The sequence below is a fragment of the Scyliorhinus torazame genome, chromosome 17, assembly GCF_047496885.1.
Source record: "Scyliorhinus torazame isolate Kashiwa2021f chromosome 17, sScyTor2.1, whole genome shotgun sequence".
NCBI classification, from domain to species: Eukaryota; Metazoa; Chordata; class Chondrichthyes; order Carcharhiniformes; family Scyliorhinidae; genus Scyliorhinus; species Scyliorhinus torazame.
In genome coordinates this window covers 109,576,460-109,602,796 of record NC_092723.1, presented here as the reverse complement: position 1 = coordinate 109,602,796, position 26,337 = coordinate 109,576,460, and the positions used below count along the sequence as shown (strand labels likewise).

General features: G+C 47.8%; 1 protein-coding gene across 4 annotated transcripts; it reads right to left on the bottom strand.

The window, feature by feature from the left end:
- Window positions 1-729: 729 nt before the first annotated feature.
- On the bottom strand, window positions 730-24,548 carry LOC140394062 (methionine-R-sulfoxide reductase B1-like). 4 transcript variants are annotated; one of them, XM_072480869.1, is made up of 4 exons: window positions 24,431-24,548; window positions 16,856-16,998; window positions 16,653-16,767; window positions 730-2,054 (listed from the first exon to the last, which is right to left on the bottom strand). In XM_072480869.1, the coding sequence occupies exons 1-4, from the start codon at window positions 24,483-24,485 to the stop codon at window positions 2,029-2,031; spliced, it is 339 nt and encodes a 112-aa protein (XP_072336970.1). In that variant the 5' UTR covers window positions 24,486-24,548; the 3' UTR covers window positions 730-2,028. The 4 variants fall into 4 exon arrangements, with proteins under 4 accessions (XP_072336970.1, XP_072336971.1, XP_072336969.1 ...); XM_072480870.1 differs by lacking the exon at window positions 730-2,054 and adding an exon at window positions 8,502-9,241; XM_072480868.1 differs by lacking the exon at window positions 730-2,054 and adding an exon at window positions 13,268-13,636.
- Window positions 24,549-26,337: the final 1,789 nt, after the last annotated feature.

Sequence of the window (26,337 nt, the reverse complement as noted above, 5' to 3'; positions counted from 1 at the left end):
GGGGCAAGATATAAGACAGGGCATATAGGGCGGTATGGTGGGTGGGTGGTTTATAATGAGAAAGGTATAATGTTTAATGAGTGTTGTGTTTGTTAATAAAATGAAAATGTCCTGAATAAAAATATTTAAATAATTATTAACATCCTCTTTCTTAATAAACAGACACAAAGTACTTATTAAGTATTCTAGTCTTTTCCTGTGCCTTTAAAACATACTTCACATTATTTAATAGTCCACACCCTATCTCCTATTACCTGCTTATTATTTATATGCGGAGGCTGTGGAAAAAAACTCTTATGATATTCTCAATTTTGAAGTTACATAATCTTAAAATATTTCTGATTTCCAGATCATGTTAAATTTTATAAAGTCTGTGCTCACTGTTCCACACCAGTGCTATAACTTTCTGATCTCACATCCTTTTTACTTTTACCGAGTCAAGATGAGCTTTGCATCTTGTGGTTTTGATTGAAAAAGTGAGGTTGCGCATAATTCGATTGTTCCATTCCAAATAGATCACCTCACTGCCTCAATTTTCCTTCCTCTTCTCCTGAGCTAATGCTATTGTGTGGTTCCTTTTGTGTGGTTCCTTAAGTGTATGAAGTACTCCAGCACCTCACCTATTTCCCATTCTTAGTGAAGTCACTGCATGTTGAAAAGGCCCAAATGCAAAGGTTTGCAAAGAAAGCCAGACTGTTGGCAAAATAAATGAACTGTAAACATGAATAGTAGGATTCAAAATAATTTTTAATTTAGAAAAATCTGTCGTACATATATTTTATTGTGAATTTAAAATCGAAGCAGAAACATTTGCTACAAGCAAAATGCAGTGTTAAATGAGTCAGTGAAAAAATAAACTTCAATCTTTAATTTCATTCCTCTCTCACGCAACTCCCCCAAGATTCATTACCGTCCACAGTACTGACTTGCTACTTATTCTGCACGTCTTTAAGTAAGACAGTAGGGGTACAGAGTAGGAATGATTCATTGGCCATATGAATGACCACAGAAACTAATAATAATAATTGCTTATTGTCACAAGTAGGCTTCAATGAAGTTACTGTGAAAAGCCCTGAGTCGCCACATTCCGGCGCCTGTTCGGAGAGGTCGGTACGGAAATTGAACGCACTCTGCTGGCCTTGTTCGGCATTACAAGCCAGCTGTTTAGCCCACTGTGCTAAACCAGCCCCTAAAACACTGGGTGGACGGCGTGGCGCGGGGCCGCCGCTGCTCCAGCTCCCGGGGATTCGGGCTGGAAACTACTAATGACATTTAGTGACTAACACTAATTGGTGTAAGAAAATCTGTTGCTTAGAGGTGAAAATTTGCTGCCCAATCTACTATATCTCATTGCAATGAATTCCCTACTTGCCAGCAAAATTGATCACACAGTCAGGATTTAAATTATATTTAAATTAGAATTTCTCATCAAAGTTTCTTCCCCCCCACCCCCCCATACATCTCTTATCTATAAAGTATGTCTCTTACAGTACTTAAACAATAATTAAATACACTATTATAAATGCTCAGCTAAAGCAACTGCTGTTCTGGAATCATACTGCAACATTTGGAGTCACAGTCACTATTTGCTTAAGATCATGAGTATAGTTTGTGTTAACTGATAAGGCAACATTTTAGGTTAATATTTTGTCCTCGTATACAAAAACATTTGAACTGATTAAGACTGCTTTCTGCCGCAGAACCCCAGTGAAAACCGAGCTGCTGCAACTGTGTCCCTCCTTCCACATTGTGCTTTATTTGACATTTTCAAAAGATTAGATAACATTTAAAAATCAAGTCCAAATTACTTAACACAGGAAGTATTTTTGTTTGTGTAATCATGCAAGTATCTATCTTCTGGACATTCAAGGAAGACTTTATCCAGAAAACTTCATGTAATGACTAAACACCAAAAAAAACAATCACAAGGACTCCTTAGTTGCTATTTCCAGATATGCTTACTTTCTTGCTTTTTTAAAGAACATTACAAATTCCATTTGCTTAACAAAGAGTAGTTCCACGCTCGCCTTATTTTTCCTCAAGAGGTCCATTGGCTGCAAATGAAAAAAAGGCAATTTAACATTTTACAGCTTTTTTCCATTATCTGTATTCTCTTGGTAACTAGTTCATTCCGAGGTATCATAAATCTATTAAAATTAAGTTCAATAAAAGAGTTGCACCCTAAATCCAGACAATTTGAAAAGGAAAATGAACAATTTGCCAAACAGTTTTGCAATATACTTATCTGCATCCACACAATGATGACTAGAGCAAGTCTATTAATTACTACACAAAACAATGTGTTTACACAGAATGGTATCTCAACAAATCAGGTTTCACAGGTTTAAGTTTTCCCTGACGTCTGAAAAATACGAATAGTATTGATTGAAAATGAGCAAAAAGGAAGAAGGTTAAAAATTGCACATTTTGAACTTCCGGTGACGGCCATGGAGTAGGTCGCTTATTTGGTAGCTCCCAACATTTGTGGGATTTGATCGGTAAAATTGGGAGGTGGGTGAAGCAGAGAGGAGGAATCCCCCACCAGTTTATGGAGACGTGGATCAGAAGTGATCTGAAAAGAAGAAATGGCCGGGCAAAAAAGGGTGTGGAACCTACAGCACAGGAGAACATGGCGGAGGCACAGGAGCTAGGATTGGCGGGCCAGTGGTCAACAGAGCAGCTGGTGAAATTGATACAGGAGATTTTTGCCAAGCAAAAGCGGGAATGTTTAGACCCGATTAAGACGGTGGTGGAACGACTAGAAGCCCAGGCACTGGCGATCCAGAAGTTGGAAGAGAAGATGGCTGAGCACGAGGGCCAGCTAACCGTGAGGGTCCACCAGAAAAGGCTGCAGGAGAAGGTGGACGATCTAGAGAACAGGTCCTGCAGGCAGAATCTGAGGATCGTTGGCCTCCCGGAAAGCATCAAAGGATCTGACGCAGGGACATGCGTGGCGCACATATTTGAAAAGCTCCTGGGCGACAGGCGTTTGCTCGACCCTTGGAAGTGGACAGGGCGCATAGAACGCTTGCAAGGAAGCCGCACCTGAATGAGCTGCTGAGGGCGATGGTGGTGCGAATACACCAGTTCCTGGATAAGTAACAGATTTTGCGGTGGGCCAAGTAGACACGGATGTGCAACTGGGCAAACAATGTGCTGCGCATCTATCGGGACTTGGGTCCGGAATTGGCCAAAATAGCGAGCTTTAATAGGGTAAAATCGGCCCTCTTCAAAAAGAGGGGCAGCACGGTAGCACACTTGGCTAGCACTGTGACTTCACCAGCGCCAGCTGGTTCACTGTCTGTGCACATTCTACCAGTGTCTGCGTGGGTTTCCTCCGGGTGCTTCGGTTTCCTCCCACAGTCCAAAGACGTGCAGGTTAGGTGGATTGGCCATGCTAAATTGCCCTTAGTGTCCAAAAAGGTTAGGAGGGGTTATTGGGTTATGGGGATAGGGTTGAAGTGAGGGGTTATGTGAGTCGGTGCAGACTCGATGGGCCGAATGGCCTCCTTCGGCACTTTATGTTCTATGTTATAAGAGGGTGAAGTTCCTCTTATAGAGGGTGTTGTATCCAGCTTGTTTGTGGGTCATCTTCAATGGTCAAGAACATTACTTTGGATCGCCGAACGAGGCGATGGAATTTTTTTTAAAGGACAAAAGACTGGAGGTGATTGAGGACATTGAATTTGGGGGGCGAGTAATGCCATGCCTGTGCTGTTAAAATTTATTTTCGTTTTGGGCTGTACATGGAGTGCTTTTTGTATCAATATCTGGACCGTTGCTCAGTTTTGTATGCGAGTTAACTTTGTTCTTGTGGGGGATGGTGGGTTGAGTTTTCTTCTTTGTTTGTTGGGGATTGTGATGTTTTGAATATGTATATTCGAGCGGAGGAAGGGGTGGGAGAACAATAGGGAGTGGGATGTTCAGCGCCATGGGCGGGGGCTACCAGGCTAGCTGGGCGGGCTAGCTCACGGAAGCGCAGAGGGGGGCGAGCAGGTGATAAGTTTGCGAAGGAATGTTGGGATTGTTGTTTGGTTAATGGGGGTCAAGGGGGGTGGATTGCTCTGCTAATGGGGCAGGGACTGTCGTTGGGAGACAAATTGGAGGTCGAGGACAGTGGGTGCCCGAGGGCGGCCCTGAGGAGGCGCAGGGCACGAGCTGGAGGCTGGCCTAAGAAGGATGATGGTTGATCGGCAGGCGGGGAGGGTGCCCCCCAACCAGGCTGATCACATGGAACTTTAGAGGGCTGAATGGGCCGGTCAAGAGGGCTCGCGTGTTCGCGCATTTGAGGAGTTTGAAGGCTCTTAAATGTGATCATGATGCCCTCAGAGGGGAGTGAGGTGGAGGTAGTGGCTGCTATGAACTGCCGTTCAGAGTGATGGGAGGGGTTTCCGTTATTCGGGAATTCAGGTGGCACGGGGATGGGAGCAGCTACATAAGTTAAATTTGACCCGGCTAGTTGAACAAATGAAGGAGGACTTCCAGAGGTGGAACATGCTCCCCTGTCACTGGAGGGGAGGGTACAGACTATGAAAATGACGGTCTTCGAGACTTTTGTTTGTTTTCCAGTGCCTCCCTATTTTTATACCAAAGGCCTTTTTTAGTAATTTTAGTGACAACTACTGGGCAGCAAAATATAGCCATGATGAGGAAGTGTGTAGTGGGGGGCTGGGTCCGGTCAGTGTGGGAGCGAGTAGAGGCGGCATCGTGCAAGGGCACAGGTTTGGGGGCATTGGTAATGGCTCTTCTGCCGCTCTTGCTGGCCTGGTGCTCCACAAGCCTGGTGGTAGTGGTGGGCACTACCTCCACCCCCCCCCCCCCCCCCACCCCCCACCCCCCCACCCTCCCTCTGCAGGCATCATGATCACATTTAAGAGCTTTCTAACGTTGCCAGTTAGCTGCCTGCCTTTAACAAACCCCGTCTGGTCTTCCCCTATCACCTTTGGGACACAATCTTCTATCTTTGAGGCCAAGATTTTAGCCAGCAATTTAGCATCAACATTAAATACGGAGATTGGCCTATATGACCTGGATAGCTCTGGGTCCTTCTCCCACTTCACGATCAGTGATATCGACACGTGAGACATTGCTGGGGGAAGAACACCCCGCTCCCTTGCCTCATTAAATGCCCTTACCAGCAGCAGGCCCAGCATTCCAGAAAACGTCTTATAAAATTCCACAGGGTACCCGTCCAGGCTGGGGCTTTGCCCGACTGCATGGCCTCCAATCCCTCTACTACTTCTGCAATTCCGATCGGGGCTCCCAACCCCTCCACCAACCCTTCCTCCACCTTCAGAAACTCCAAACCCTCCAAGAATTACCTCATCCGCTCCACCCCAGCTGGGGGTTCCGACTCATACAGCTGACTATAAAACTCCTTAAACACCCCGTTCATCCCTGCTGGATCCAAGCCCCCATCACCTTCCTCAGCTGTTCCACCGCCTTCCCTGTAGATAACAGACCAAACTCCATCTGTAGCTTCTGCCGCTCCTTCAATAATCCTGTTTCCGGGGCCTCCGAGTATCTCCTGTACACTGGTGTATTTCCCTAACCAGCCTATGCTCGCTCCGCCTTCTCCTTATGGGCCCATATCGAAATTAGCTCCCCCCTAACCACTGCCTTCAGCCCTTCCCACACCGTTGCTGCCGAGACTTCCCCTGTATCGTTTATTTCCAAGTAGTTCTGGATGGCCTCCCTCACCCGCCCACATCGGTGTGTGCTCCAATTTGTGATAATCACCGATTTGTTTTGGGGAGGCTGGATGGGGGTTTTGGAGAGCAGGGAACGAGAGGATGGGAGGCCTATTTATTGATGGGAGCTTTTCCTGTTTGGAGGATTTGGAGAAGTTTGAATTGCTGGGAGGGAATGGTTTCGATATCTGCAGGGATTTTGTGCGAAGGCAGGTTTCGACCTTTCTGCTCCTACCGCTGCAGGGGATACAGGACAAGGGAGTTTCTAGAACAGGGGTGGGGGAGGGCAAGGTTTTGGATATCTACAAAGAGCTTATGGAATGGGAGGAAACCCAGATAGGTGAGCTACAGGGTAAATGGGAAGATGAACTGGGGGGGGGGGGGTAAGGCGGGTCTGCTTTGAGCAGAGTCAACGTATCTTCATCATGTGCCAGGCTCAGCCTGATACAATTCATGGTGGTTCACCAGGCACACATGACGGTGGTCTGGATGCGCAAGTTTTACGGGATAGAGGACAAGTGTGTGACGTGTGCGGGAGAGCCAGAAAACCATGTCGATATGTTTTGGGCATGCCCGAAGCTTAGGGGGTACTGGCAAGAAAGGGGGCGGGGGAGGGGATTTAGGCTACTTTGTGTTTAATGGGATTAGTGAGAGATGGAGAAATGTTTTTTTGCACTATGTTTATATTTGTATTTGCACCGTTTATTGTTATAAAATTATAAATGCCTTAATAAAATGTTTTTTTTTTTTTAAATTGCACATTTTGATTCCATCACTTATCTTATACCCTAATGCAGTAAAAGCAGCAATGTTCTGTACTAAATTAAAATAATAAGTTTAACAGATGTGAAAGTATTGGCTAAGTTGTTGGCGGGGAGGATGGAGGATTGTGACAAACAGGCTGTTCAAACAGGGGGACGTTTGTGACCGTGTTTGAGGAGCTGCTCGTGGGGGGGGTGGGGGTGAAGGTGAAAAGGGAGAATAAGGCATACAACACCTCCTGTCAGCTCCAGCAATGAATAAGATCATTGCTGAGCTTTAACCTCTATTCCATTTTTCCTCTTTGCCTCATCCTCTTTTCACCTGGTGGCCAACGTGAATCCATTTCAGGCTTGCGTATACATAAGGAGTAAGCATCCACAGTTCTGTCAGGTTGATAATTCCAAAGAATCACAACTCTGAGTAAAGAACGAAATGCCTCGCATTTCAGTCTTAAACGCTCAACCATTTATCCTGAGACTATGCCCCTCAAGTCCCGACTCTCCAGGCAGGGGAATCAATCTCTCAGAAACTAACCAGTCAAGCCGCTTCAGAATCTTATACGGTTCAATGAGATCCACTCCCATTATTCTAAACTCAAAGGAGTAAATATCCATTATACTCAACCCTCAGCCTAAAATCAATCTAGTGAATTCTCAATGTACTTTCACCAAGGCAAGTATATCCTTCCTTGGACAGAGATCCAAATTGTAACCAGTATTTCAGGTGTGGGCGCACCAAAGCCCTGTTCAACTCTAGTAAAATAAATTTCTTCTAATACTGCAACTCCTTGCATTATTTGCCTTCCTAATTGCTTTCTTCACCGAGATGCTGCGTTTCCTCTAAGAGGACACCCAAACCTCTCTGCACTCCAGCAGTTGAACGTTTCTCAATATTTAAAACTAAAACTGGATTTTCTTTTATTCCTATCAAAGTGAATAACCTCACATTTGCCACATTACACTCCTTTAACATGGATGTGTCATTCCATCAATTGGCTGCAACATAATATTAATAGGACAGACAAAATTCAGAATTGTGAGATAATGCATTTTGGAAGAAGGAGATGGGGAGAGGCAGTACAGACTTATCAACAGAGTTTTAAAGACTGTGCAGGGACAAAGGCCCCTAGGGGTTTATATGCATACATCTTTGAAGGTGGCAGGTCCTATTGAGGGTAATTAGCAAAACATGGGACCTTGGGCTTCATAGATGGAGGTACGGAGTACAAAAACAGGGAAGTGATGCTGAGTCTTTGTAAAACTCTGATGAGGTTTACCAGAATGGCTCCAAGGTTGAGGAATGTTAGCTACCAGGCTAGGCTGAAGAAACTGGAGTAATAGAGGTTGAGGGAACACTTGATTGAGGTGTACAAAATTATGACAGATTTAGATAAGGTAGGCAAAGAAAACTGTTTCCATTAGCTGATGATTCAAGGAGTTAGGGACAGGCAGTTAAGGTTTTGGGCAAGAGAATACAGGGGAGATGTGAATCAGAACTTTATTATGCAGCAAGTTGTAATAATTTGGAACTTACTGCCTACAAGAGTGGTGGAAACAAAGACAATCAATGACTTCACAAATAAATTGGATGGGCACGTGAGTGTAACAAGCTTTCAGGGCAAAGGGGCTGGAGCAGGGAAATAGAACTGAATGGATTCCTCAATGGAGAGAAGGCAAGGATCTGATGGGCTGAATGGCTTCTTTCTGTATCATTAGGACTCTATGATCTGTCGCATTATTGTCCACGTAAACTATCTATATCCCTTTGCAGGCTCATTTTGTCCCTCTCACTGCCCCCCCCCCCCCCCCCCCCCCCCAGCCTTTGTAATGGAGGCAGGCATGGATACATTACTCTTGGTCCCTTAGCCAAATTATGTAAATAGTTGAGGATCTTTGTGGTAACCCACTAGTTACATCTTGCCTACCTGCTGATGCCCTTTTTATCCTTGCTCTCTGATGTTAATCAATCCTCTATCCCTTACCCTCAACTCAAAGTCCTGATCTTGCACAGTAACCTTCAATATGAAATGAATATGTCCTTCAATGCCTGTAGAGTAAGAATGGTGTACTTTAATTCAATTTTACCTTTCTTTTAAATGCCCGTTCAGCACATCTCTGTTTCACACTGAATTTGTTTATTTTTGCTGCTGCATGATTATTACCTGTTTGGATGCTTTTAACCTGATGAACTTTTCAATTTAAGTTACACTGCAATTCAGCCTTCGGGTTGGGAAAGTGTTTCTTAAATAAAATACCATTATTATCTGACACCTTACAAATGCCTTCTGGAAATCCCAATGTACTACATTCACTAGCTCCCCTTCATTTACCCTGCTAGTTACATCCCTAGAACTCTGCACGGTAGCACAGAGGTTAGCATTATTGCTTCATGAATCCATTTCGGCGGGAGAATCAGCTGGTGAGTCAGTTTCAGCGGGAGCAGTGCGGAAGTGGCTGCTGGGAGGTAGGTCTGTCCTTTAAAAGCACTTGTCTTTGCAGGGGCAGGCCAGTCGTTTTCGGCGGGAGAATCAGCTGGTGAGTCAGTTTCAGCGGGAGCAGTGCGGAAGTGGCTGCTGGGAGGTAAGTGTGTCCTTTAAAAGCACTTGTCTTTGCAGGGGCAGGCCAGTCGATTTCGGCGGGAGAATCAGCTGGTGAGTCAGTTCAGCGGGAGCAATGCGGAAGTGGCTGCTGGGAGGTAAGTCTGTCCTTTAAAAGCACTTGTTTTTGCAGGGGCAGGCCAGTCGATTTCGGCGGGAGTGGAGCTGGCTGGTTAGTCAATTTCAGCAGGAGCTGAGAATTTAAAAAAAAAAATTAGTGTTTTAGGCGGGAACAGGAAGTCGACCCGCGGACGTCTGGGAAGACCTTCACCAATAAATTCTGGTGGAGAGGAAACCCGAGACACTACACGTGTAGTGTCTCCCACCCACCCTCCTCCTCTAACCTAATAATAAAACCCATTGGTCTGAGGCAAGTACCATATTTTATTATATTATTATTATTTTTTATAAAAAATTTAATTTAGTTGTTAGCAAGATCTTTGTAGAAAGTTAGAGGAATGGCAGGGAAGGGAGTGCAATGTTCCTCCTGCAGGATGTTTGAGGTGAGGGATGCAGTTAGTGTTTCTGCTGATTTTACCTGCAGGAAGTGCTGCCATCTCCAGCTCCTCCAAGACCGAGTTAGGGAACTGGAGCTGGAGTTGGAAGAACTTCGGATCATTCGGGAGGCAGAAGGGGTCATAGATAGCAGCTTCAGGGAATTAGTTACACCAAAGATTGGAGTTGGGGGGGAACTGTAAGAGGGACTGGGAAAAAGCAGTCAGTGCAGGGATCCCCTGCGGTCGTTCCCCTGAGAAACAAGTATACCGCTTTGGATACTTGTGGGGGGGACGACTTACCAGGGGTAAGCCATGGGGTACGGGCCTCTGGCACGGAGTCTGTCCCTGTTGCTCAGAAGGGAAGGGTGGAGAGGAGCAGAGCATAAGTAATTTGGGACTCTATAGTCAGGGGCACAGATAGGAGATTTTGTGGGAGCGTGAGAGACTCACGTTTGGTATGTTGCCTCCCAGGTGCAAGGGTACGTGATGTCTCGGATCGTGTTTTCCGGGTCCTTAGGGGGAGGGGGTGCAGCCCCAAGTCGTGGTCCACATTGGCACTAACGACATAGGTAGGAAAGGGGACAAGGATGTCAGGCAGGCTTTCAGGGAGCTAGGATGGAATCTCAGAACTAGAACAAACAGAGTTGTTATCTCTGGGTTGTTGCCCGTGCCACGTGATAGTGAGATGAGGAATAGGGAGAGAGAGCATTTAAACACGTGGCTACAGGGATGGTGCAGGCGGGAGGGATTCAGATTTCTGGATAACTGGGGCTCTTTCTGGGGAAGGTGGGACCTCTGCAGACAGGATGGTCTACATCTGAACCTGAGGGGCACAAATATCCTGGGGGGGGGGGGAGATTTGTTAGTGCTCTTTGGGGGGGTTTAAACTAATGCAGCAGTGGCATGGGAACCTGGATTGTAGTTTTAGGGTAAGGGAGAATGAGAGTATAGAGGTCAGGAGCACAGATTTGACGTCGCAGGAGGGGGCCAGTGTTCAGGTAGGTGGTTTGAAGTGTGTCTACTTCAATGCCAGGAGTATACGAAACAAGGTAGGGGAACTGGCAGCATGGGTTGGTACCTGGGACTTCGATGTTGTGGCCATTTCGGAGACATGGATAGAGCAGGGACAGGAATGGATGTTGCTGGTTCCGGGGTTTAGGTGTTTTAGTAAGCTCAGAGAAGGAGGCAAAAGAGGGGAGGTGTGGCGCTGCTAGTCAAGAGCAGTATTACGGTGGCGGAGAGGATGCTAGATGGGGACTCTTCTTCCGAGGTAGTATGGGCTGAAGTTAGAAACAGGGAAGGAGAGGTCACCCTGTTGGGAGTTTTTTTATAGGCCTCCTAATAGTTCTAGGGATGTAGAGGAAAGGATGGCGAAGATGATTCTGGATAAGAGCGAAAGTAACAGGGTAGTTATTATGGGAGACTTTAACTTTCCAAATATTGACTGGAAAAGATATAGTTCGAGTACAATAGATGGGTCGTTTTTTGTACAGTGTGTGCAGGAGGGTTTACTGAAACAATATGTTGACAGGCCAACAAGAGGCGAGGCCACGTTGGATTTGGTTCTGGGTAATGAACCAGGCCAGGTGTTGGATTTGGAGGTAGGAGAGCACTTTGGGGACAGTGACCACAATTCGGTGACGTTTACGTTAATGATGGAAAGGGATAAGTATACACCGCAGGGCAAGAGTTATAGCTGGGGGAAGGGCAATTATGATGCCATTAGACGTGACTTGGGGGGGATAAGGTGGAGAAGTAGGCTGCAAGTGTTGGGCACACTGGATAAGTGGGGCTTGTTCAAGGATCAGCTACTGCGTGTTCTTGATAAGTATGTACCGGTCAGGCAGGGAGGAAGGCGTCGAGCGAGGAAACCGTGGTTTACCAAGGAAGTGGAATCTCTTGTTAAGAGGAAGAAGGAGGCCTATGTGAAGATGAGGTGTGAAGTTTCAGTTGGGGCGATGGATAGTTACAAGGTAGCGAGGAAGGATCTAAAGAGAGAGCTAAGACGAGCAAGGAGGGGACATGAGAAGTATTTGGCAGGAAGGATCAAGGAAAACCCAAAAGCTTTCTATAGGTATGTCAGGAATAAGCGAATGACTAGGGAAAGAGTAGGACCAGTCAAGGACAGGGATGGGAAATTGTGTGTGGAGTCTGAAGAGATAGGCGAGATACTAAATGAATATTTTTCGTCAGTATTCACTCAGGAAAAAGATAATGTTGTGGAGGAGAATGCTGAGCCGCAGGCTAATAGAATAGATGGCATTGAGGTACGTAGGGAAGAGGTGTTGGCAATTCTGGACAGGCTGAAAATAGATACGTCCCCGGGACCTGATGGGATTTATCCTAGGATTCTCTGGGAGGCCAGGGAAGAGATTGCTGGACCTTTGGCTTTGATTATGATGTCATCATTGGCTACAGGAATAGTGCCAGAGGACTGGAGGACAGCAAATGTGGTCCCTTTGTTCAAAAAGGGGAGCAGAGACAACCCCGGCAACTATAGACCGGTGAGCCTCACGTCTGTAGTGGGTAAAGTCTTGGAGGGGATTAGAAGAGACAAGATTTATAATCATCTAGATAGGAATAATATGATCAGGGATAGTCAGCATGGCTTTGTGAAGGGTAGGTCATACCTCACAAACCTTAGAGTTCTTTGAGAAGGTGACTGAACAGGTACATGAGGGTAGAGCAGTTGATGTGGTGTATATGGATTTCAGCAAAGCGTTTGATAAGGTTCCCCATGGTAGGCTATTGCAGAAAATACGGAGGCTGGGGATTGAGGGTGATTTAGAGACGTGGATCAGAAATTGGCTAGCTGAAAGAAGACAGAGGGTGGTGGTTGATGGGAAATGTTCAGAATGGAGTACAGTCACAAGTGGAGTACCACAAGGATCTGTTCTGGGGCCGTTGCTGTTTGTCATTTTTATCAATGACCTAGAGGAAGGCGCAGAAGGGTGGGCGAGTAAATTTGCAGACGATAATAAAGTCGGTGGTGTTGTCGATAGTGTGGAAGGATGTCGCAGGTTACAGAGGGATATAGATAAGCTGCAGGGCTGGGCTGAGAGGTGGCAAATGGAGTTTAATGTAGAGAAGTGTGAGGTGATTCACTTTGGAAGGAATAACAGGAATGTGGAATATTTGGCTAATGGTAAAGTTCTTGAAAGTGTGGATGAGCAGAGGGATCTAGGTGTCCATGTACATAGATCCCTGAAAGTTGCCACCCAGGTTGATAGGGTTGTGAAGAAGGCCTATGGAGTGTTGGCCTTTATTGGTAGAGGGATTGAGTTCCGGAGTCAGGAGGTCATGTTGCAGCTGTACAGAACTCTGGTTCGGCCGCATTTGGAGTATTGCGTACAGTTCTGGTCACCGCATTATAGGAAGGACGTGGAGGCTTTGGAGCGGGTGCAGAGGAGATTTACCAGGATGTTGCCAGGTATGGAGGGAAAATCTTATGAGGAAAGGCTGATGGACTTGAGGTTGTTTTCGTTGGAGAGAAGAAGGTTAAGAGGAGACTTATTAGAGGCATACAAAATGATCAGGGGGTTAGATAGGGTGGACAGTGAGAGCCTTCTCCCGCGGATGGAAATGGCTGACACGAGGGGACATAGCTTTAAACTGAGGGGTAATAGATATAGGACAGAGGTCAGAGGTAGGTTCTTTACGCAAAGAGTAGTGAGGCCGTGGAATGCCCTACCTGCTACAGTAGTGAACTCGCCAACATTGAGGGCATTTAAAAGTTTATTGGATAAACATATGGATGATAATGGCATAGTGTAGGTTAGATGGCTTTTGTTTCGGTGCAACATCGTGGGCCGAAGGGCCTGTACTGCGCTGTATTGTTCTATGTTCTACGTTCTATGTTCATAACTCCAAGGTCCCAGATCCGATTCCGGCTTGGGTCATTGTGCGGAGACTGCACGTTCTCCAGTGTCTGCTTGGGTTTCCTCCTGGTGCTCCGGTTTTCTCCCACAAGTCTCGAAAGACGTGCTGTTAGGTGAATTGAACATTCTGAATTCTCCCTCCATGTCCCTGCGGTGTCGGAATGTGGCGACGAGGGACTTTTCACAGTAACTTCATTGCAGTGTTATGTATGCCTACTTGTGACAATAAAGATTATTATAATAAATTTGTAAAGCACAATTTCCCTTTCATAAAACCACGTTGACTTAGAAAAATGTAATATGATTAGGCAAAGTGCTTTTAATACCTTCATAATGGATTCCAGCATTTTCCCAAAGATATAGTTCCCTATTTTCTCTCTCCTATGCTTGACTAGCGGTGTTACGTTTCAATCTGCTGGGACTGTTCAAGGATCGAGGGAATTTTAGAAGATCACAAACAATGCACCCGCTATCTCTGCAGCTATCTCTATTGGAACTCGAGAATGTAGACTGTTGGGAGCCTAAGGATCTGTCAGCTTTTCATTCAATTTGTTTCTCTACTTTTCATTTGAATCACTTGGTTCCCCACTGTTTTTGGGATGCTTTTTATATCTTGGACTGTGAAGGTCAGTAATTTCCTTATTCCAAAACTGGCTTATATCCAGGGCTTTAAATATGACCTTTATGTCACTGTGACTAAAGCTAGGGTTAGTTTCCTGCACCTTCTGCCTCAAGTAACAACTTTGTCAGACTTGCATGATTATTTTGTCTAAGAGTTCAGCAGAGACATCCTGCATGGTTTTGACAATTACACTATCATTAGTACCCTGAGACTTTTTCAGCCTTATCCAAGTTATTTTGACATCATTCACAAAACACTTATGTTGTTCATTTTGTACTTTTCCCATCTGCTATAAAAGGCAATTGTTTTTCATCCAACCCATTTTGTAAATCTAGTGTTCCTTTCACAGATCCACCTATCGACCCTACTTTAATACTTTGAAGTCTACCAGTTATTATTAAATTAGATACAATAGGGCCCTGAACATCGATTCTGGAGCACACCACACTGCACTCATTGGATCATCATTACAAGTTTCTTAACAAATATCTTCTTCCTAGGCCAAAAACAAATTCTTATCGTATACGTCAGGCATTTTCGAAGTCGGGGGCGCGGCCCGCGAATGGGTCGCGGGCGGGTGCCAGGAGGGTCGCGGAGCCGTCCGTCGCGGCGCTCCAGATTACGCAAATCCACACACAACAGCCGGCATTTGCGGCCCTCAAAAAGGCTGCTGCGCACCGATGAGCAGGCATGCATGCGCAGTGCAGCCGCATTTGTTTTAAAAAATATGCTCGCAGCCTTTTTGAAGGCCACAGCAGCTAGCATTGTTAAAAGCCGGCTGCAAAAAGTTTGGGGAGAATGTGATTGGTTGCTTTCTGAACTTTGATGCTGGTGAAGTGCAAGTCTCTTACTCCAAGAATGGTCAGGATCTGGGTGTCGTATTTAAGACTGGGAAAGACAGTCTCGCTGACAGAGCCTTATTTCCGCATGTTCTGTGCCACAATTGTGCTGTGGAGCTTAGCTTTAGACAGATGGAGACTCCATACTTTACGACACCGGAAAGCTTCACCTTCATCCAACAGGTCCCATTGGAGGAGCATGTACGAGGGCCAAAGGGACCCAAAATCATTTCCTCCATTTTGTCAGCAGCAAACAAGGCAAGAGAAAATGGTGGATCACGAAGGTCGGCCGGCGTTGGTCGCGAAGGTCGACTGGCGTGGGTCGCGATGGTTGGCGTGGGTCATAATGGGTCCCCGGAAAAAAAGTTTGAAAAACATTGCTTTCCTTTATCCAAGCTTTTTTGTCACTGGAGTTTCTGCAGTTCACCTGTCACTCTCAAAAAAAGGTCAAGTCCATCAGCTAGAATCTTCCCCTCCGAATCGATGTTTGCTGCTATGTAACAGAATTAGATCAAATTGATTAACAACTAAATTCACTGTTATTGTGAAGCTATTGGATCGTTTTTGTAATCAGGTCGACTTTGTCACCCCATTTTGAAAAATAGGATCATAAGATCGGCATGGTCCCTCGTTTTCCCCGATTCTGCAACTGCGAATTCTGCTCCTTTACTGAAGTTCTCCCTACCGTAGGATCGGCAATGCCGAAGCAGAAATATGACCCCTGAGGTTCATACAGTGCTTCTATCCGGCATATAGTCAAAAGGATGGATGGTCATGGCAGCACAGTGGCGCAGTGAGTAGCACTGCTGCCTCACGGCGCCGAGGTCCCAGGTTCGATCCGGGCTCTGGGTCACTGTCCATGTGGAGTTTGCACATTCTCCCCGTGTTTGAATGGGTTTCACCCCCACAACCCAAAGATGTGCAGCCTAGGTGGATTGACCACACTAAATTGCCCCTTAATTGGAAAAAAATGAATTGTGTACTCTAAATTTATAAAAAAAGATGGATGGTCACAGCATTGCAAATGACTGAAACTGTAGATAACACTGTCCATAACACTTTGTGACAGAGCTATCTACAGCACAGATCAGTTAGCGGCTCAGAATTCACATGCCAAGCTATAAAAAGCTGCACCATGTTCTGAGGGAATAGAGACAAGGCGCCTCTGCTTGGTCCTCATCCCAACCCCCTCATCCATCCCCTCCATATTCAGTCAGAAGTTAATTTTAATATAAAATTGTGTGTAGTACTCTGATTATGCATGTTTGTTCAGCATGGATTTTTTGAGGACTTCAAATATTTGTTATGCAATATTGATTGCGACATCTTGTTCTCTAGAAAACAAACACGTTAAATTGCTACTTAACCCTTCCCCGCTCATGATTCAGCAAAACACAGGTGCTCCACCTGATTAAAGTAACAAGCAGATTAATTTATCAGGAAAGTAAGCAGAATAGATTGTGTGTTGAAATGTCAACGCTAATTGCAGGCAAAAAAAGTGTCAATCAAAAGTAGAAATGTTACATCATTTGAAATTAGAAACAATTCCGATCTGGTGACACAGCACTTCAGTGAGGCACAATAATTTATGCTCATCTTATTGTTCCTTGCTGCAGCTTCCACTTACAAACTGGTTTAGGTAGCCTGGTATCAAATTTAAATGGCACAAAATAAACAGGACGAGGAAAACAAGACCATATGAACAAAGGTACTTCACTCCAACCACTTATAGAGCTATTATAAATTGCACTGGTCACAACGCACTTACCTTTGGGAACAAATTTCAATGAGCTGCTGAATATTCAAAACCGTGCCTGTCCTTTCTTGGGCCCATCATTGGGGAACTCGTGACCAAGTCCATTCCCACACTTTCCACAAGAAACCTGAAATAGAGACATTTTTAACGTTTACTGCTTTCCAACAGAAATACAAGAAATAACCTTCCATTTAATACCACAGTTGACCTCCTACCTTTAAGGCGCTTTCACCATCCTTTCTTTTAGATAGGCTGTCTGGATGAATAGTTTCAGTAAAAGCCGGCCATGGCGAGGAATGGTCATATTTAGCTCGACTTGAAAACAATTCATGTCCACACTTTGAACAGATGTATATCCCTAGATTGAAAAGAAACAATATCGGCAAAACTGTATGTAGACAACATGTACAATCACATTTAGATCAATGACAAAAAATATTAATATGTTCCTATATTATTACAATTAAACGTGTTTTTAAGACAAAATTACACAGCTTTTCCTACATCCTAATGCACACAAATTTTACATTTGAAGTACAAAGTTCAATCGAGCCAAACTTCCTTCAAAGTTCTCTCTCCTGTCCCAGCTCAAAACTTCCATCTTTCTTTAGTTTCTCTTCCATCTCCCCTCCTGCTCCTCTCCGAGATCAGCTTGACCTTGAGACCCAAATTATACTCCCTCAACCCTATTCCCTCTAAACTGCGAACTGCTCAAACATATCCAGCTAATTCTACTTCTTTCAGCTCAGCATACTATCTGCTCACAACACGGTCTCTCCAACACTGGGGAGACTAAACACAGATTGATTGAACGATTTGCAGAATGCCTTTAGTCCTGACCTACATGACCCTGAACTTCTAGTCGCTTGTCAATTAATTCTCTGTTCTACTTTCACTTTCTCAGTGAAACTGGTATAATTCAATGGAAGCCGGAGGAATGGTGCGTCTGAGACAGTAACGTCATGGTTCTGTTACTGTACTAGTAATGCAGAGGTCCGGATTAATGCTCCAAAGACATGAATTTAAATTCCACCTCAGCAGTTGTGGAATACAGATTAAATGAATTACACAAATCTGGAATAAAAGGTATACGATTCCAAAGTCTAGCGGCGTTCCAAAGAGAGTATTCCATTTGCGACTGCCTGGCCCACTCCTCAATTACCTCATCCTCTCCCCGTGGCAAGTACAGGAGCTGCAGCACCTACTCTTTTCCAGTCCTTTCAATGTGGTCTCCTCTACGCTAGGGAGTGCAAACACAGACTATGCGACTGCTTTGCGGGGTGGAGAATAAAGACGGGGATTGGGTCTGGGAATTTGGGAACTCGGACAGGGAGATTGGGAAACAGAATTTGAAACATGGGAATTGGGAACGATTTAGGACCCCGATTTGGAATCATTGGATTGAGATTGGGGATTTGGGAATAAGGACAAGGAGATTTTGACTTAGGGTTGGGAATTGGGAATCAGGACAGGAGTTTCAGGTTTGGGGAAAAAAGATGGGGGTTGGGACTTTATTCCCAATAAAGAATTTGAGATTTGGGAATAAGGACTGGGAGTTTGGGAATAGGGGTGGAGGATTGGAGTTTTGGGAATAAGGACAGAGATTAGGAAATAGGGACAGGGGATTTGGGAATAGGGATGGGGAAATAAGGACAAGAGAATTGGGGTTTGAGATTTGGGAATAAGGACAGGGGTTTTGAGATTTGGGAATAAGGACTGGGGGTTTGGGGATTTGGAAATAAGGACAGGAGAATTGAGAGTTTCGGAAATGGGAATAGGGACAGGGATTGCGAATCAGGGTGGGGAGATTGGGGAATAAGGACAGGGGGATGTGGGAATAGAGACAAAATAAGAGCAGAGGTTATGATCTGAAATTCATAGAATCCTTAGAATCACAGAATCCTTAACAGTGCACAAGAACGCTATTCAGCTCATTGAGTCTGCACCGAACATCTGAATGAGCACCCTACCTCGGACCACACCCAGTCTGTGTAGGTTTCCTCCGGATGCTCTGGTTTCCTCCAGAAAGATGGGCCTTTTAGGTGAATTAGACATTCTGAATTCTCCCTCAGCGTACCCAAACAGGTGGTAACTAGGGGATTTTCACAGTAACTTCATTGCCGTGTTAATGTAAGCCTACTTGTGACACTCATAAAGGTGATATTATTCTAACCGTAACTTTATCCAAGGGCCGGTGCAGACTTGATGGGCCTCCTTCCGCACTCTAAATTCTTAATTGCACGAAGGGGCAATTTTAGCATGCCAATCCACATAACCCACACATCTATAGACTGTGGGAGGAAACCAACACAGCACGGGGAGAACATGCAAACTCCATCCAGTCATCCAAGGCTGGAATTGAACCCTGTCAGGGAGCAGTGCTAACCACTGTGTCACTTGAGGGGGGGGGGCGGGGGGCAGGTGGATTTGGGAATAGGGACAGGAGAAATTGGCAATGGCAATTTAAGAGGGAAAGTGATTTGGGAAGAGCGACGGTGGCAATTGGGTGTTGGGGATTTGGATATTGGGGATTGGGTAGGTACTGGGGGTTTGGGTACAGGGATTAGGGAAGTGGGTCAGGGGGATTAGGAAATGGGTATTGGGGATTTGGGGGTAGGTTGTGGGGGTTTGGGTACTGGGATTAGGGAAGTGGGTCAGGGGGATTAGGGAATGGGTATTGGGGATTTGGGGGTAGGTTGTGGGGGTTTGGGTACTGGGATTAGGGAAGTGGGTCAGGGGCATTAGGGAATGGGTATTGGGGATTTGGGGGTAGGTTGTGGGGGTTTGGGTACAGGGATTAGGGAAGTGGGTCAGGGGGATTAGGGAATGGGTATTGGGGATTTGGGGGTAGGTTGTGGGGGTTTGGGTACTGGGATTAGGGAAGTGGGTCAGGGGGATTAGGGAATGGGTATTGGGGATTTGGGGGTAGGTTGTGGGGGTTTGGGTATTGGGATTAGGGAAGTGGGTCAGGGGCATTAGGGAATGGGTATTGGGGATTTGGGGGTAGGTTGTGGGGGTTTGGGTACTGGGATTAGGGAAGTGGGTCAGGGGGATTAGGGAATGGGTATTGGGGATTTGGGGGTAGGTTGTGGGGGTTTGGGTACAGGGATTAGGGAAGTGGGTCAGGGGGATTAGGGAATGGGTATTGGGGATTTGGGGGTAGGTTGTGGGGGTTTGGGTACTGGGATTAGGGAAGTGGGTCAGGGGCATTAGGGAATGGGTATTGGGGATTTGGGGGTAGGTTGTGGGGGTTTGGGTACTGGGATTAGGGAAGTGGGTCAGGGGCATTAGGGAATGGGTATTGGGGATTTGGGGGTAGGTTGTGGGGGTTTGGGTACAGGGATTAGGGAAGTGGGTCAGGGGGATTAGGGAATGGGTATTGGGGATTTGGGGGTAGGTTGTGGGGGTTTGGGTACTGGGATTAGGGAAGTGGGTCAGGGGGATTAGGGAATGGGTATTGGGGATTTGGGGGTAGGTTGTGGGGGTTTGGGTACTGGGATTAGGGAAGTGGGTCAGGGGCATTAGGGAATGGGTATTGGGGATTTGGGGGTAGGTTGTGGGGGTTTGGGTACTGGGATTAGGGGAGTGGGTCAGGAGCATTAGGGAATGGGTATTGGGGATTTGGGGGTAGGTTGTGGGGGTTTGGGTACTGGGATTAGGGAAGTGGGTCAGGGGCATTAGGGAATGGGTATTGGGGATTTGGGGGTAGGTTGTGGGGGTTTGGGTACTGGGATTAGGGAAGTGGGTCAGGGGCATTAGGGAATGGGTATTGGGGATGTGGGGGTAGGTTGTGGGGGTTTGGGTACTGGGATTAGGGAAGTGGGTCAGGGGCATTAGGGAATGGGTATTGGGGATTTGGGGGTAGGTTGTGGGGGTTTGGGTACTGGGATTACGGAAGTGGGTCAGGGGCATTACGGAATGGGTATTGGGGATTTGGGGGTAGGTTGTGGGGGTTTGGGTACTGGGATTAGGGAAGTGGGTCAGGGGCATTAGGGAATGGGTATTGGGGACTTGGGGGTAGGTTGTGGGGTTTTGGGTACTGGGATTAGGGAAGTGGGTCAGGGGCATTAGGGAATGGGTATTGGGGATTTGGGGGTAGGTTGTGGGGGTTTGGGTACTGGGATTAGGGAAGTGGGTCAGGGGCATTAGGGAATGGGTATTGGGATTTGGGGGTAGGTTGTGGGGGTTTGGGTACTGGGATTAGGGAAGTGGGTCAGGGGCATTAGAGAATGGGTATTGGGGATTTGGGGGTAGGTTGTGGGGGTTTGGGTACTGGGATTAGGGAAGTGGGTCAGGGGCATTAGGGAATGGGTATTGGGGATTTGGGGGTAGGTTGTGGGGGTTTGGGTACTGGGATTAGGGAAGTGGGTCAGGGGCATTAGGGAATGGGTATTGGGGATTTGGGGGTAGGTTGTGGGGGTTTGGGTACTGGGATTAGGGAAGTGGGTCAGGGGCATTAGGGAATGGGTATTGGGGATTTGGGGGTAGGTTGTGGGGGTTTGGGTACTGGCATTAGGGAAGTGGGTCAGGGGCATTAGGGAATGGGTATTGGGGATTTGGGGGTAGGTTGTGGGGGTTTGGGTACTGGCATTAGGGAAGCGGGTCAGGGGCATTAGGGAATGGGTATTGGGGATTTGGGGGTAGGTCGTGGGGGTTTGGGTATTGGGATTAGGGAAGTGGGTCAGGGGCATTAGGGAATGGGTATTGGGGACTTGGGGGTAGGTTGTGGAGGTTTGGGTACTGGGATTAGGGAAGCGGGTCAGGGGCATTAGGGAATGAGTCTTGGGGATTTGGGGGTAGGTTGTGGGGGTTTGGGTACTGGGATTAGGGAAGCGGGTCAGGGGCATTAGGGAATGGGTATTGGGGATTTGGGGGTAGGTTGTGGGGGTTTGGGTACTGGGATTAGGGAAGCGGGTCAGGGGCATTAGGGAATGAGTCTTGGGGATTTGGGGGTAGGTTGTGGGGGTTTGGGTACTGGGATTAGGGAAGCGGGTCAGGGGCATTAGGGAATGGGTATTGGGGATTTGGGGGTAGGTTGTGGGGGTTTGGGTACTGGCATTAGGGAAGTGGGTCAGGGGCATTAGGGAATGGGTATTGGGGATTTGGGGGTAGGTTGTGGGGGTTTGGGTACTGGCATTAGGGAAGCGGGTCAGGGGCATTAGGGAATGGGTATTGGGGATTTGGGGGTAGGTCGTGGGGGTTTGGGTATTGGGATTAGGGAAGTGGGTCAGGGGCATTAGGGAATGGGTATTGGGGACTTGGGGGTAGGTTGTGGGGGTTTGGGTACTGGGATTAGGGAAGCGGGTCAGGGGCATTAGGGAATGAGTCTTGGGGATTTGGGGGTAGGTTGTGGGGGTTTGGGTACTGGGATTAGGGAAGCGGGTCAGGGGCATTAGGGAATGAGTATTGGGGATTTGGGGGTAGGTTGTGGGGGTTTGGGTACTGGGATTAGGGAAGCGGGTCAGGGGCATTAGGGAATGGGTATTGGGGATTTGGGGGTAGGTTGTGGGGGTTTGGGTATTGGGATTAGGGAAGTGGGTCAGGGGGATTAGGGAATGGGTATTGGGGATTTGGGGGTAGGTTGTGGTGGTTTGGGTACTGGGATTAGGGAAGCGGGTCAGGGGGATTAGGGAATGGGTATTGGGGATTTGGGGGTGGGTTGTGGGGGTTTGGGTACTGGGATTAGGGAAGTGGGTCAGGGGGATTAGGGAATGGGTATTGGGGATTTGGGGGTAGGTTGTGGGGGTTTGGGTACTGGGATTAGGGAAGTGGGTCAGGGGCATTAGGGAATGGGTATTGGGGATTTGGGGGTAGGTTGTGGGGTTTTGGGTACTGGGATTAGGGAAGTGGGTCAGGGGCATTAGGGAATGGGTATTGGGGATTTGGGGGTAGGTTGTGCGGGTTTGGGTACTGGGATTAGGGAAGCGGGTCAGGGGCATTAGGGAATGGGTATTGGGGATTTGGGGGTAGGTCGTGGGGGTTTGGGTACTGGGATTAGGGAAGCGGGTCAGGGGCATTAGGGAATGGGTATTGGGGATTTGGGGGTAGGTCGTGGGGGTTTGGGTACTGGGATTAGGGAAGCGGGTCAGGGGCATTAGGGAATGGGTATTGGGGATTTGGGGGTAGGTTGTGGGGGTTTGGGTACTGGGATTAGGGAAGTGGGTCAGGGGCATTAGGGAATGGGTATTGGGGATTTGGGGGTAGGTTGTGGGGGTTTGGGTACTGGGATTAGGGAAGTGGGTCAGGGGCATTAGGGAATGGGTATTGGGGATTTGGGGGTAGGTTGTGGGGGTTTGGGTACTGGGATTAGGGAAGCGGGTCAGGGGCATTAGGGAATGGGTATTGGGGATTTGGGGGTAGGTCGTGGGGGTTTGGGTACTGGGATTAGGGAAGCGGGTCAGGAGCATTAGGGAATGGGTATTGGGGATTTGGGGGTAGGTTGTGGGGGTTTGGGTACTGGGATTCGGGAAGTGGGTCAGGAGCATTAGGGAATGGGTATTGGGGATTTGGGGGTAGGTTGTGGGGGTTTGGGTACTGGGATTAGGGAAGCGGGTCAGGGGCATTAGGGAATGGGTATTGGGGATTTGGGGGTAGGTTGTGGGGGTTTGGGTACTGGGATTAGGGAAGTGGGTCAGGGGCATTAGGGAATGGGTATTGGGGATTTGGGGGTAGGTTGTGGGGGTTTGGGTACTGGGATTAGGGAAGCGGGTCAGGGGGATTGGGGAATGGGTATTGGGGATTTGGGGGTAGGTTGTGGGGGTTTGGGTACTGGGATTAGGGAAGTGGGTCAGGGGCATTAGGGAATGGGTATTGGGGATTTGGGGGTAGGTTGTGGGGGTTTGGGTACTGGGATTAGGGAAGTGGGTCAGGGGCATTAGGGAATGGGTATTGGGGATTTGGGGGTAGGTTGTGGGGGTTTGGGTACTGGGATTAGGGAAGTGGGTCAGGGGCATTAGGGAATGGGTATTGGGGATTTGGGGGTAGGTTGTGGGGGTTTGGGTACTGGGATTAGGGAAGTGGGTCAGGGGGATTGGGGAATGGGTATTGGGGATTTGGGGGTAGGTTGTGGGGGTTTGGGTACTGGGATTAGGGAAGTGGGTCAGGGGGATTGGGGAATGGGTATTGGGGATTTGGGGGTAGGTTGTGGGGGTTTGGGTACTGGGATTAGGGAAGTGGGTCAGGGGGATTGGGGAATGGGTATTGGGGATTTGGGGGTAGGTTGTGGGGGTTTGGGTACTGGGATTAGGGAAGTGGGTCAGGGGCATTAGGGAATGGGTATTGGGGATTTGGGGGTAGGTTGTGGGGGTTTGGGTACTGGGATTAGGGAAGTGGGTCAGGGGCATTAGGGAATGGGTATTGGGGATTTGGGGGTAGGTTGTGGGGGTTTGGGTACTGGGATTAGGGAAGTGGGTCAGGGGCATTAGGGAATGGGTATTGGGGATTTGGGGGTAGGTTGTGGGGGTTTGGGTACTGGGATTAGGGAAGCGGGTCAGGGGCATTAGGGAATGGGTATTGGGGATTTGGGGGTAGGTTGTGGGGGTTTGGGTACTGGGATTAGGGAAGCGGGTCAGGGGCATTAGGGAATGGGTATTGGGGATTTGGGGGTAGGTTGTGGGGGTTTGGGTACTGGGATTAGGGAAGCGGGTCCAGGTTGCGCGACTTTCACTGAAACTCAATCCCGTTTTTGAAAAAGAAGTGAACCTGAGAACCAAATCTCACCCACTGCCGGCCCAGCGACACCCGGACTCGCCCAGCGACACCCGGACTCGCCCAGCGACACCCGGACTCACCCGCTTCAAAGTGCTTTTTATAGACCTCGCCACCGAAAAAGGAGCAAAACGCCATTGTCCAGCTTCCTGATCCGTCAACTGAGCGCCTGCGCCGGCGGCCGGCCTGTGTTTGGGGGGGGGGGGGGGGGGGTGCCTGGGTGAATTGCAGTTACAGGGGGTGACCTGAGGAGGGCGGCATTGAGTAAGGAGCAGGCGAAGCGGATGATAAACTGCAAAATCATTTTTGAAAGTTTTCTTTCCTCGATCAAAACGTTTGTTTTCAGGACTTTGGCAAGGCAGCATTTCTTGCCCAGTCAACAATTTACATTGAAAATGGTCTGATGGAATTTGGAACCACGGATGGGCCAAAGGGCCTCTTTCTGCACTGTCGGAATTCTATGACAATTCTTTTTTCATATTTTTATTCAGTGCTTTTTACATGCATACACAGAATATCAGGAACAATACATCAACCCAACAAACAACTACAGGCCTGCAAACACCCCCAGATACCAACACAACCCACCTTCATTTTAACTCTCTTACCCTGCAAACCACCTCTCCCCCTTGCTGACCCCTCAATTCTCCGTGAAGAAATCTGCCAGGTCACGCACCCATACACCTGCTCTCCGCGGCTCCAAGACCCACCAACACATCAAAGTTAATCTCTGGACTATTAGGGAGACAAAGGCCAATACATCGGCCTCCCCCCCCCCCCCCCCCCAAGACACCCAGGTCATCCAGTGCACCAAATATCGCCACCTCCGGACTCCGCACCACACCCTCGGACACCATGTCTGAAAACCCCTGCCAGAACCTCTTCAGTCTTGGACACACCCAGAATATGTGGACGTGATCCGCAGTGCCCCCCGCACACCGCCTACACCTTCCACCCCCCGCAAAAAACCTGCTCATCTTCACCACCGTCATGTGAGCTTGATGCACCACTTAAAACTGAATGAGGCTTCACCTCGCACACGATGAGGGTGTGTTCACCCTCCGCAAAACCTCAGTCCACGTCCCGTCCCTCACCTCCCCTCTCAGCTTCTCCTCTCACCTGCGTTTGATCTCTGCACCAGAGTGCCCTCCCTCTCCATCAATTCCGTATAAAGGCCCGACACCCTCCCCGCTCCTATTTTATCCTCCGACAACAGCTTATCCTGCAGCCCCGGGAAGGACGACACCTTCCTCCTCACAAAATCCCGAACCTGCAGGTACCTAAATTCATTCCCCTGGGCAACTCACACAATTCCTCCAGCCCTGATAATTTGTCCCCTAGAAACAAGTCCCTAAAATACTCAATCCCCACCTGCCGCCACCCCCGGAACCTTGCGTCCAGCCCCGCCGGCGCAAACCTATGGTTGTTGCAAATCGGCACCCACAGCGACATGTTCTCCAGCCCAAAATGTTGCCTGCGCTGCCCCACATCTTTAGCGCAGACACCACCACTGGGCTCAGGAAGTACCTGACCAGCGAGAATGGCAGTCGTGCCAATAACAGAGCCCTCAAACCCGTTCCCCTACACGACGCTGCGTCCAGCAGTTACCAGGCCAACCTCTCCTCCACAGCCCACTCCCTCACCACTGTATAATTCGCCGCTCAATGATAATTTAACAAATTCGGCAATGCCAACCTCCCCTACCACACCACTGTTCCAAAAATACCCACCTCACCTGCGGGGCCATCCGCACCCACACAAATTCCAAAATTATCCCATTTACCTTCCTACAAAAAGACTTAGGGACAAAGATAGGGAGGTTCTGGAAGCCAAACAGAAACCGTCATTTTCACTGTCTACACAGGCCCAGCCAGCGAGGCGGTAACACCTCCCACCTCTTAAAATCCGCCTTCATCCCCTCCAGCATATTGAGCCAAATTAAATCTATGTGCCTGGGCCCTGCTCCCCGCCACCTGGATACCTAAGTATC